Consider the following 12,106-nt stretch of genomic DNA (forward strand, 5'->3'; position numbering starts at 1 on the left):
TTGGGTTGGAGTCCCCACTCCAACCCAATCCTGGTCCAATAATTCTTTATTACCAAGCTCTAAAAATATCTTATCAATGATTTCTGTATTTTGTCCATGTCTTCTAGTTACCCTCACTGGTATGGCTGGTCCAAATTATCTAGTCTGCCATTATTGGGAGACCTTTTTCAACCAATTATATCTGTATCAGTTTATCAGAATCTTACTGTTTAATTCAGTTGTTGCTAATTCAAATGCCTATGGAGGACAGGTTTAAAAGTAAGCTTTGGTAGGAACTATGATGAATTAGAAGAGCATGCCCATCCTAAAGACGACTAAAGTCAATTCCAGTCAAATACTGACATGAAAGTATTGAATATATGGGACCTAGGGCTAAAACAGAGCCAATTTTCTTAAAAAACAAAACAAAAAACCCCAGAAAACAAAAAACAAAACCAAAGCCAGAGATCTAAATGTTTTTTTAAAATGTAAAATCTTATTTACAACGCTGGCAACTAATTCCATACAGTTTAAAAAAGTGCGTCAGCCAGTGGTTCTCAGCTAGGGTGATTTTGCTGCCTAGGGCATTTGGCAACGTCTAGAGACATTTTTTGGTTGTCACAACTGGGAGAATCCTACTGGAATCTAGTAAACGGAGGTCAAAGGTGCAGTTAAACACCATACAATGTACCAGATAGCCCCCACAACAAAGGCAGCAGCACCAAAGTTGAAAAATCTTGAACTAGGCCAACATACTGATGGCCAAACAAAACATTATTTGCAGACGGCCGTTTGGCTGGGGTGCCAGCAGTCGTCTAGTCCTCATAAAGCTGTATTATAAATCTATGTATGTAGGAAAGATGCAGGTACCTGTGCTCTTTATGTTCTAATAACTGGCAGTCCCGACATGTCAGTTTGTCACATGTTTCACAGTAAAGTTTCAGCTGCTCCTTCTTATGAAAAGGACAAAACACTGGTCGCTGACTGGTCACACCAACTGCCTCTGTAGAGACAATGGGAGGCAAAAGAAGAAAATTAACATAACCGAATAGTAAATAATTATTAGATTGTTCATTTAAATTAAAGTCCATTGAGATATAAAGGAGCTACAGTTTCACTGACACCACCATTACCAACAGGTTTTACAGATAATAAAATATTAAGTATTTTTTGCATTTCTGGAGGAAAAGATAAATGGGCTTTCCACTTTTCAGTGTAAAAATTAAAATTAATTCAGGAGAAAAAGGAAGTGTGTAGCTAAAAAGATGTTTTATGAAATTAAAACATCTTAATAGCCCAGTTAAGTGAATGGAACCAACTGGAATGTTTTGTGTTCCAAATGTGGGAGTTTTTTTTTTAATGCAATGCAGAAAAATCTAATAAAAATGTATAAAAGAGGTGGTGGAAAAATTATTTCTCCACTTTTGCAAAATTCCTAACAGAGGATACCCATTAACACAGAGATAATCATAAAGTTTACACTATTACACTGTAGTCATCCACATAACTTCTTAATAGTTATCTAGAGTGGAGATAAAACTGGGCAATGCTTATGTTACAATGTTAAATAGAAAAATTAGAATACAAATAAATACAATGACTGATTAAACAATACCAAGGTAAGCTGAGAGGAATTAAAAATAAAATTAATGAACTAAAAAATATATTGAGGGTAATTAGATAAATTTAGGGATAAAAACAAAAAGGTAAACTACTATTTAGTTATATCAAAAAGGGAAAAATATATAAAATTCTGAACAAAAAAAAGGAAAACAACCAGATAGAGAAAATTAGCAACGTATTAAAAGAATACTAAAAGCACAACACATCAAGACCAAATGGAATTAATTCCAGCAAAGCAAAAATGGTTCAATATTACTATTGTCATAGCTCCCTGCACCCTTCTCCTTGAGGTTCATATCATCTGGGCATCACAGTAGATGATGGGTGACCATACATCCTTAGTTGGCTTGGGACATCCTGGTTTGTACCTGCTCTTCAGGAATAATTATTTATAGAGCTTCTGATTTAGATAATTATGACATCATGTCATCCCTTTATAGACTTCCTTTATTTATGAAGAATTTCGATCCTGACTCATAGTCATCCTCCTAGCCCTTAGTCTCATCATCACCCTGGATGATTCGGAAGTCCACAGAGGGTACCACATAAAGACAAGCCTCTCAGACTTTTTCATCTCTAGAGACTTGTACTTCATTTTAGCTACTTATTCCATTTCATACACACCATGGTCCCACCCTAGATTTATTGTCCATTACTGTTCCATTTCTATAATCATAAATTCAAAAATCCCACTCTAATAACTTCTACTTTCTAACTTCCCAATTCTTAAACTACTCTCACTGTACCTCACTGATATTTCTAGTCCCTAACCATTTATTTCGCCCTATCAACTGACACTGTCAACTTCACTTTCTTTATACAGTTAAAATCCCCAAATTCTTAACGTCAACACATGCCTATATCCGCATCTCTTATCCTGTGGAACTTCTAGAATGTTGGTCCGGCTAAACCCCAACCCTAAATAGTTCAATTCTTCTCTATAACTATATCAGACTGCCGAGGACTGATAGAGGAAGTTTTAAGGACTATACCAAATGTAACCTTGATGCTACCAAGCAATCCTATTTCCAAAGCTAGAGCTCTCTTTCAACTGGAGTTATTTCAAATATCCTCCATATTTCTTACCTTTCAGTCCTATTTCCTCTGCTCTCTTTTTCAATAGATGGCTGACTTTACAGAAAAACAGAAGTCTTTCTAGAACTAATCTATTAAATTTACCTGAGTATATACCTGGCCTTTTCTCTTTTGTGTCTCTTCTTCATCAGTGTTCTCAGAAATTATATCCCCCTTTTCCTGTGTCTCAAGACTCCTAGCCTCATCTCTTACTTCTCCTCTTCTTGCATCTTACTCTCCAGCTACACTCAATGTTCCCCCTCTGGAAATTTGTGCATGTGCTTCAGTTTTCCCCACCCTTCTCATTTATGTGATGAACTTCCATTCATCCTTGAAGTCCCAGATGTGGCCTTCAATGTAAATCCCCAAATCTGAGTTTGATACTCCTTTCATGTGCTCCTACAGAACTTATGAGGCTAAACTATGATTGCTAATTTGTTCACAGTCTTCATCATACTAATAACTCCTGGAGGGTAGGAAGTACCTATTTTATTCACTTTTTCATCTCTTTAATCTAGCAAAGTTCCTGGAATATAGAACAGGCATACAAACACTGGTTGACTCAATGAATAAAAAGCAGTGGATTAGTTTTTAAACAGAAATATACTAATGAGCCATAAAAATCAACAAAATGCTGATAAATATTACAACATGGATAAAACCTGAAAACACTACTGTGGTAAGTGAAATAAGCCAGATATTGAGGGACAAATACCCTATGATTCCACTTGTATGAACTATCTAGAATAAGCAAGTTCATTGAGACAGATAGTAGATTAGAGGTTAGCAGGGAATGGTGAGGAGAGGGGAATGGGCAATTATTATGTATTGGGTACAGTTTCTTTTGGAAGGGCTAAAAAAGTTTTGGAAATGGTGGTGATGGTTGCCTAATACTTTGAATACAATTAGTGCCAATGATTTGTACACTTAAAAATGGTGAGAATGTCAGATTTTAAGTTATACATATTTTACTGTACAAAAAATGTTATTAGTGAACTTTACATCATAAGCATAAGCAACACAATAAGAACCCAGAAACCATAATTAAATACATAAAAAGCAAAACTTCTTTGGTTATCTATATAACAAATATCATGAAACAGGTTTACTATAAGAATATCAGAGAGAAAAGAGTTGTAAAACTTTTTTTAAGCCCACCCCTTATCATCTTAAAAATAAGAGACAAGAGAGAATATAAGTTTTTAAAAATTTTTAAATTTTTATTGGAATATAGTTGCTTTACAATGTTGTGCTCGTTTCTACTGTACAGCAAAATGTGTCATGTATACATATATCCCCTCTTGTTTGGATTTCCTTCCCATTTAGGTCACTATAGTACATTAAGTAGAGTTCCCTGTGCTATACAGTATGTTCTCGTTGGTTGCCTATTTTATACATAGTATCAATAGTGTATATAGAAAATAAGTTTGTTTTTTGTTTTTTTTGCGGTACGCTGGCCTCCCACTGTTGTGGCCTCTCCCGTTGCGGAGCACAGGCTCCGGACGTGCAGCCTCAGCGGCCATGGCTCACGGGCCTAGCCGCTCCGCAGCATGTGGGATCTTCCCAGACCGGGGCACGAACCTGCGTCCCCTGCATCAGCAGGCGGACTCTCAACCACTGCGCCACCAGGGAAGCCCCGAAAATAAGTGTTAAAGGCAACTTTTTCACATGTTGTACATTCATACCAAATTAAGGCATTTATAGGAGAAGGAGAGTTGTGAGTATAAATATAAAGCAGAATTCTGTATCTATTCATACTGACCAACATTGACAAGTATTCAAATTCAGCCATAATACAGACTTCCTTGTAGTAAAAGACAAGAGTATATTTAATGCTTATGAGTGTATCAAAACAAGTTAGTAGGGCTTCCCTGGTGGCGCAGTGGTTGAGAGTCCGCCTGCCGATGCAGGGGACATGGGTTCGGGCCCCGGTCCGGGAAGATCCCACATGCCGCGGAGCGGCTGGGCCCGTGAGCCATGGCAGCTGAGCCTGCAAGTCCGGAGCCTGTGCTCCGCAACGGGAGAGGCCAAAATAGTGAGAGGCCCGCGTACCGCAAGAAAAAAACAAACAAAATAAAAAAGTTAGCATGGGAAAGAAAGAATGACTTGGGAGGGATAGAGAGAAAACGAAATTTAAAAATTAATTTATTACCTGGAGATACTTCCTCTTTCTGTCTCACAGTGTGGTCTTTTGTGAATTTCACCCTTTGATGAGCTCTGATGCATGTCTTGCAGAGCCATTCAACACACTCTACACAAAACCCATTAGCTTCTGCATTGTCCTCACAGCTTGTACATACCTAATAAAAGAAACCTCACGTCAATTTTTGAGAATAAAGAAAAGGTGGTCACATGACTAATCATACATAAATGATATACCACCTATACTTGACTCTATCAGTTATCTTCTTAACAGTATTCATAAATTTAAACTGACACTATGTTTTAAATTATAAACATATGAAATGGAAATATAAGGACATTGCCCTTAGTTCAATATATCAAATATTCTAGGCACTATGCTAACTGCTGAGGATATAACCATCAGAAAAAGCAAACACAATCCTTGCCCTTATGACATCCAGTCTCCTAGATGAAGTGTAGGTTCAAATCCCAGTTCCCCTACTTACTGGATGAGTAGTCTTGGACAGGTTACTCAGAATGCTCATCTTTAAAATAAGGGTAATAACATAAATTTTACTGAGTGGTTGTAAAGATAAATTTTACTGAGTGGTTATGAATTTTACTGAGTGGTTGTGAGGAAGTCAAACATTACTGAAACAATAATACTAATACATAACTACAAATTGAGAAGTGCCATAAAGGAAAAAGTATGAGAAGCTAGAAGAACATATGATGGGGGAAAGTGATCTGTTTTTAGTGGGGTTGAATGGTTGGGGAAAATGAGAGGAGCGATTACCCAGGCAAGGCTTTCTCTAAAGAGATCATATTTGCACCAAGATAAGAAAGTTGAGTCATCAATTACTGATGAAAGCTTTCTAGGCAGAGAGAACAGCATGTACCAAAGCCTCCAGCAAGAACATGGCAGGTTCAAAGAAGTGACAGAAAGCCAGTAGGACTCAAGTGGAGAGATCAAGGGGAAAACTGGCAACAGAAGGAGCTGGTGGCAAGAGGGGCCAGATCAAGAAGGATCATGTGACAATTTTGGTCTTTGTCTCAGAAGTCTCCTAAAAGCTTTTAAGTAAGTAAATGAAATGGCCAGATGTGCATTTTTAAAATCACTGTCCCTGCAATGTAGAGAAGAGATTAGAAAAAGGGCAAGTGCTTCTGCACAGAGATAGGTAGGAGCCCTTTGCAGTGGTAGAAGTGGAGATGAATGAAGGAGATTTGGGAAGTAAAACTGACTGGTTTGGAGGATGCACTGGCTATGAAATGAAGAAGAGATAGCACCTTTTTTTCCAGCTTATATAACTGTGTAGATGGTGGCACTATTCTCTGAGAACAGGTATTAAGGTTACACAACACATAAGCAGTCCTCATGATATCATTTGTGGTTAGGAAAAAAATTTTTCCCCCCAGTCAGTGGTTTACATTAGCCAAATTCCAAATACCTGGATAATATTTCCATAAACCAAAACCTGCCCTTTCTCAGTTCTTGTCTTCTACCTTTCTAACATCTTTTGATGCCACTGACTCTTACTTCCTAGAAGTCATCTGGATTCCTTAACCCTTCCAGATTCTCTTATCTCCCAGATTGCCTCTCTGGACCCCACCACTACTCTTTCTCCTCTGATTCTGTAGATTTTTGTTAGGTCTAGGGATTGGTCTCACCTACTCCCTCGGCTTCAACTATCACCTCTATAAGTATGTCACCTAAAACTTAATCTCCACATTATGCGGCAAAAGGAGTATGGGATTTCTATACATAATGTTAAAGAAGGACCTCTAGTATAAAAAGTAAAAGTAAAAAAGCAAAGTGTTAAAGCATATCATACCACTGCTTATCTAGGAAAGATGAGGATGGGATGGGATGACTTATTTGCTTAAATCTTAAAAATAACATAAAATTACTTAGATTATAAAATAATATTAAAAGTGTAAGGATAAAACATAAAAGAAATTAAATGGTTAGCTATAAGGTAGAGAAAAAATAAGGTAGAGGGGTAGGTGAGATGGAGATAGAAGTTTGAGTTCTCTGAATATACTCTGTTTCATAGATTTTATTTTGGAACCAGTATATGAATGTTCTATATGTAGTTAAACAAATTTCAAATTAAAAAAAAAACTAAAGCCCTAAACAAAAGCAAAATGAAACTAATGAACCTGCCTATCAAGTGGGTGGCTTAACCATACAGAGAAGAATTACTTATTTCAACTAACTTTAAAACATGATGATTTGATTGAATATCTCCAGTACATACATATACTAATTATTGTCTTCTTGTTTTCTGTTTTGACAGAGATAATGCTATAATCTCCATTTTCAGTACCAACTCTATTCTTCTATACTCTTACTCTGCAAGGCTCAATTATGCTTAATGAGCTGGCTCCACATTAGATTCTAGCAATAGGTGGTGCTGGAGGAAGACTACAATGCCAGAGGAAAAAGGGACTTGATCATCTTAGTTGGCTTCCTATTTGCTTGAGTTTTCTGTGAACATCTACAATGCTAGATTCAACTTCAAAATGTCAATATATACTTGTTATATTTTCCCTTCCTCTCTTTTTAAAATAGAAAGTATCTATTAAATCATTCTCCTGAAAGTCCTAGAAAAATGACCAACTCAATGGTGATGAGCATCCCCTAGTATCCATATTGTGCTCTCTAAATACCATTTCAGACTAAAAGGAACCAAGGCTCCTAGGAGAACCAACCACCTGCTGGTTCCAGGTGTAGAACAGAACATGAACAATATCTTGTCAAAATAGAAAGCAAGGGAGATAACAGTGACACTGCGACTGTATCAGAAGGGCTCAGGAATCCTCACTGCCAAGATGGCACAAATTGAGCACCAATAAGGATAACTACAACACATTTTATGTTAAAAATCCATGAGTTCATAACAATAAACACACATACACACCACTCATTAGTCACCTCTGAAGAATGCTAAGAAACTAAGTCACTACTCTAATAATTAGCAACTAAAGGGAAAGAATCAAGCATTTAACCACCTTTCCTGTATAACCTAAGAATAGAAGAAGGAAGCTTTTTTTTTTCTCTTCCAGTTGAGAAATAAAGAGGAATGACAGAATGAAAATGTCACCATTTTTCAAAGTCCTAATGAAATATGGAATTTTGGCAGTGCTCATTAATGCCATTAACCTCAGGAAAAAGACAACCAGACATCATAAGCTTCCTGCTTGAAATACACACAGACATATGGATGAAAGTATTCTTATGAAACAGCCTCTACATTTTTATCACCAGTTTACACAAAATACAGGAGACAGGGAAGCATGTTAAATGACTTAAGGAGAGGTCAGCAAAATTCAGAATAAGGCTAACTCTACTGGACTAACAACCCAGTTTATCCAGCAAATATGTTAAAAGGAAGGAAAAAGAATGCCAAGCAAGGTGAAGGGGGCATCTGAAATTAATTAAAAGATATGTTTGAGACAAACCTACCAAATGCATGGTAAGTTCTCCAGCATTTCAGGCTGCCTCATTAAGAGGAGGCAAAAGATTCAAGACTTAATACACTTACCTGATTAGACTTTTCTACTGTACTGCTGGGAACCTCAGTAGTGTCCTTCACAAAAAAATTATCTATGATGTGTCTCTCGGCACATTCTTGGCTGCAAACTGGACATCGAATGACTCCCACTGGGAAAGACAAAATGGTGTTCTAAGTTATTGTTGGTTAAATTCAAGTATAACTGACATAACATTAAAATTAGTTTAAGGTGTACAACGTAATGATTTGATATTTGTATATATCACAAAATGAGCACCACAAAAATTCAGTTAACATCTGTCACCATGAACAATTACAACTTTTTTTTTCTGGTGGTGAGAACTTTAAGATCCACTCCTCTAGCTACTTTCAAATATACAATACAGTATTCCTAACTATAGTCACCATGCTGTACATTACATCCCCATGACTTACTCATTTTATAACTGGAAATTTCTACCTTTTGCCCCTTTTCACCCATTTCGCCCCACCCCCACCCCCACTTCAGGCAACCACCAATTCTGTTCTTTATATCCATGAGCTCACATTCTAAGTTTTAATACAAACATACTGAGTCCTAACCCAACACATCTCATCCAAACTGTGAATGGATTCTGTGAATGTCCACTCTCTTCAAATTCATACCTATTACTTAACACAAAGCAATTCATTTTATGTATATATATAGGGGTTTTAGATGTGTGTGTGCACCCACACATGTGTATATACATGTGGTGTGTATGTGTATATGTCCCACACTAGTATATTAAATGATGAATAAATGCTCATAATTTTAAATGAGATAACCTTCCAAATAAATATCCTTTTGACTATTCTTTTTATTGTTTAGCAACTTCTCTCACAGTGTTTTTCAAATAGAGATGTGCAGAATCATATGGAGACTTTAAAAGAATGAGAGTTCTGGTTCTCTCTGGACCTATGGAATCAGGATTTCTGAAAGTGGAACACAGACATACCCATTTTGTTTATGTTTGTTTTTGTTCTGAATCTCGATTCAGAAACACCAATCTGCTTCCTTTAACAGGTGCAAATAGTGTTCCTTTTGGGTGGGGGGGCGTGAATCTTTCATAGTGATTGGTAAAACAATAATTAATAATTGTGAATGAATTAAAATCTAAATTTTTAATTAAATTAAAAAATTTAATATAAACTTGATGCAGTAATTTGTACCAAGGAGACTGCAGTAAGGTTCCCAGATACATTTTTTTCAAAATGAAATGCATAAGAATGAACACAAAGTAATCCAAAGGTCAATTTCATTTGTATATACAAGCAATAAACAAACATTTTAATTAAAAAAACTATTTTACAATAGCAACAAAAAAAGTACTTAGTAGTAAATTTTTTTAAATGTATAAGGCCATTGTGTAGAAAAATGTTAAGCTGTATTTAGAATCATTAAAAAAAAAGTCTAAGTAATGAAAACACCATGTTCTTGATGGTAAAGATGCCAGTTCTCCCCAGACATGCCTATACATTCAATGCAGTTTTTAATAATAATACCAACAGGGATTGCAATAGAGTTTTGACAAGCTGGGGGAACATGTCTAGCAAATAAGACAGTAAACATATAAAGCTATGGTAATTAAGATGGTGTGATATTTATGAAAGGATAAACAAAAATGGAACAGAATATACGTACCAGAAACACAAGACAGATGTGGCACTAGAAATTGGTGGAAAAGGGGTGCTATAGTTTGCTACAGTGGGAGAAGGATGAAATCAGATCTCTCCTTAATTCAAAAAATAATTCTCCAAGTGGGGAAAGCCGGGTGGGTGGGGTGGTGGGATGAACCGGGAGATTGGGATGGACATACATACACTAATATGTATAAAATAGATAACTAGTAAGAAACTGTAGTATAAAAAAATAAAATAAAATAAAATTCAAAAAAAATTCTTTTGGATAGGATAGATTAAGAACTTTAAAACTTTCAAGAGGAAATACAGGAGAGTATCTGTGTAACCTTAGAGTTGGAATAAATTTCTCAATCAAGAAACAAAGAGCAATGGGCTTCCCTGGTGGCGCAGTGGTTGAGAGTCCGCCTGCTGATGCAGGGGACACGGGTTCGTGCCCGGGTCTGGGAAGATCCCACATGCCGCAGAGCGGCTGGGCCCGTGAGCCATGGCCGCTGAGCCTGCGCGTCCGGAGCCTGTGCCCCGCAACGGGAGAGGCCACAACAGTGAGAGGCCCGCGTACCGCAAAAAAAAAAAAAAAAAAAAAAAGAAACAAAGAGCAAGAGCATAAGAGTAAGATGAGTAAGTTCAGTAAAGTTAAGAACTACAGTTAGACAAAAGATTACCATGAAGAAAGTGAGAAGATAAGCCCCTGATTGGGAGAAGATATACCTGACACATAGCACTGACAAGAAATTAGTAATTAAAATCTGTAAAAACGTGACAATGCATTTCACAAAATAGAAAGATTGAGTAAACATGTTTTTCCTTATTCCAGGTAAGTACAGCTAAAGATTCTAGACAGTCTACATAAAACTGAGAAAGGCAGACAGGAGGCAGACTGTCTAGAGACCTCAGGACCCAAGGAATGACAACGGTGAGTTCACCGGGTTTTCTTTTAGCCTCATATATGCCAAAGTAGGTGCTCATGAAGCTACCATCTCAGAAATATCAACAGGTGTAAACAAAAAACAGTCCACAAAAGCCTGTTCCCTCTATCCAGAGGACAGGAAAAGGGCAGCCTGGCAAGAAAGAAAGAAAACTACTCCAGCAAAACACCACAGAAAAAAATGTGCTTCCTCTCCCACCAACAAAGACCCAAGGGGAAGCCTAGACTTCTACCCTGGCCAAGCAGAAACCAAGCGCCCCAACCATCTCCTGCTGGCTGTGTCAGAGAAGCCTGGTGGGGAGTTAGGGCTTTGGTCCTCACTAGGTGGTAATGAGGCCCCCAGCAGTGTCAGTGGAGACTACGTGAGGAGCCTGAGCTTGTAACTCCAGGGCAGTAATGAGGTACCCCTCCACCTCCATGCTGAAGGGTAGTGGAAAGTCTGGACTTTTATCGCTATTTACCAGTAACCTCCCTCGCCCCTATATCCCCACTCCTTAGATGTGTCAATGAAGAACACGTGGGAAGCAGTAAGTAGGCACCCATACCCCTACTAGCCAGGGAGGTATCAACAGAGGCCTGGTGGGAGCATCAACTTCCACACCATTGACCAGTAAGGAGGAGGGCCTCCCTCTCAGGATATCAAAGGATGCAGCAAGGGGAACTTAGACTTCAACCTTTACCTCACAGGAGGCAGGAAATAATAAATATAAGAGCAGAAGTGAATGAAATTGAAAACTGAAAAGTCAATTCAACAAAAAGCTCGTTATTCAAAAAGGTCAATAAAATTAACAAACCTCCAGCAAGACTGACAAAGACAAAGGAGAAGACACAACTTACCAAACATAAAGAATAAAAATGGGGATATCACTATAGACCATACAGACAGCAAAAGAATGACAGAGAAATATTAACACTACTCACACAAAATGACAATATAACTAAAATGGACCAATTCCTCAAAAGGCACAAACAAATATGAAATAATTTGAACAGCCTTTTAACTACATGGAAATCGGCTCTAAACAAAATGAAATACTAACAAACATGTATATTACTTGTATGCTGAAAACTACAAAATTAAGAAATCAAAAAAGATCTAAATATATGGAGAGACAACGTTCATGGATAGAGATAACTAATGTAGTAAAGAGGTCAATTCTTAATGGGATCTACCAGTTTAACAGAATTCCTAATACAAACCCAA

At 37.3% G+C, this 12,106-nt stretch overlaps 1 protein-coding gene across 5 annotated transcripts in view; it reads right to left on the minus strand.

Moving 5' to 3' along the window:
* The window catches only part of TRIM24 (tripartite motif containing 24), a 114,262-nt gene that overhangs the window by 67,099 nt on the left and 35,057 nt on the right, over positions 1-12,106 (minus strand). For all 5 annotated transcript variants that reach the window (XM_089917349.1, XM_022580186.3, XM_022580180.2 and 2 more), the window contains exons 2-4: positions 8,346-8,464; positions 4,829-4,976; positions 850-982 (exon numbers count right to left, since the gene is read on the minus strand). In XM_089917349.1, the coding sequence (XP_089773475.1) occupies positions 850-982; positions 4,829-4,976; positions 8,346-8,464 (400 nt within the window). The remainder of the gene's footprint in view (positions 1-849; positions 983-4,828; positions 4,977-8,345; positions 8,465-12,106) is intronic.

The sequence above is a fragment of the Delphinapterus leucas genome, chromosome 9 (assembly GCF_059928025.1).
Source record: "Delphinapterus leucas isolate spDelLeu-1000000601 "Yukka" chromosome 9, BTC_Dleu_Yukka2, whole genome shotgun sequence".
NCBI classification, from domain to species: domain Eukaryota; kingdom Metazoa; phylum Chordata; class Mammalia; order Artiodactyla; family Monodontidae; genus Delphinapterus; species Delphinapterus leucas.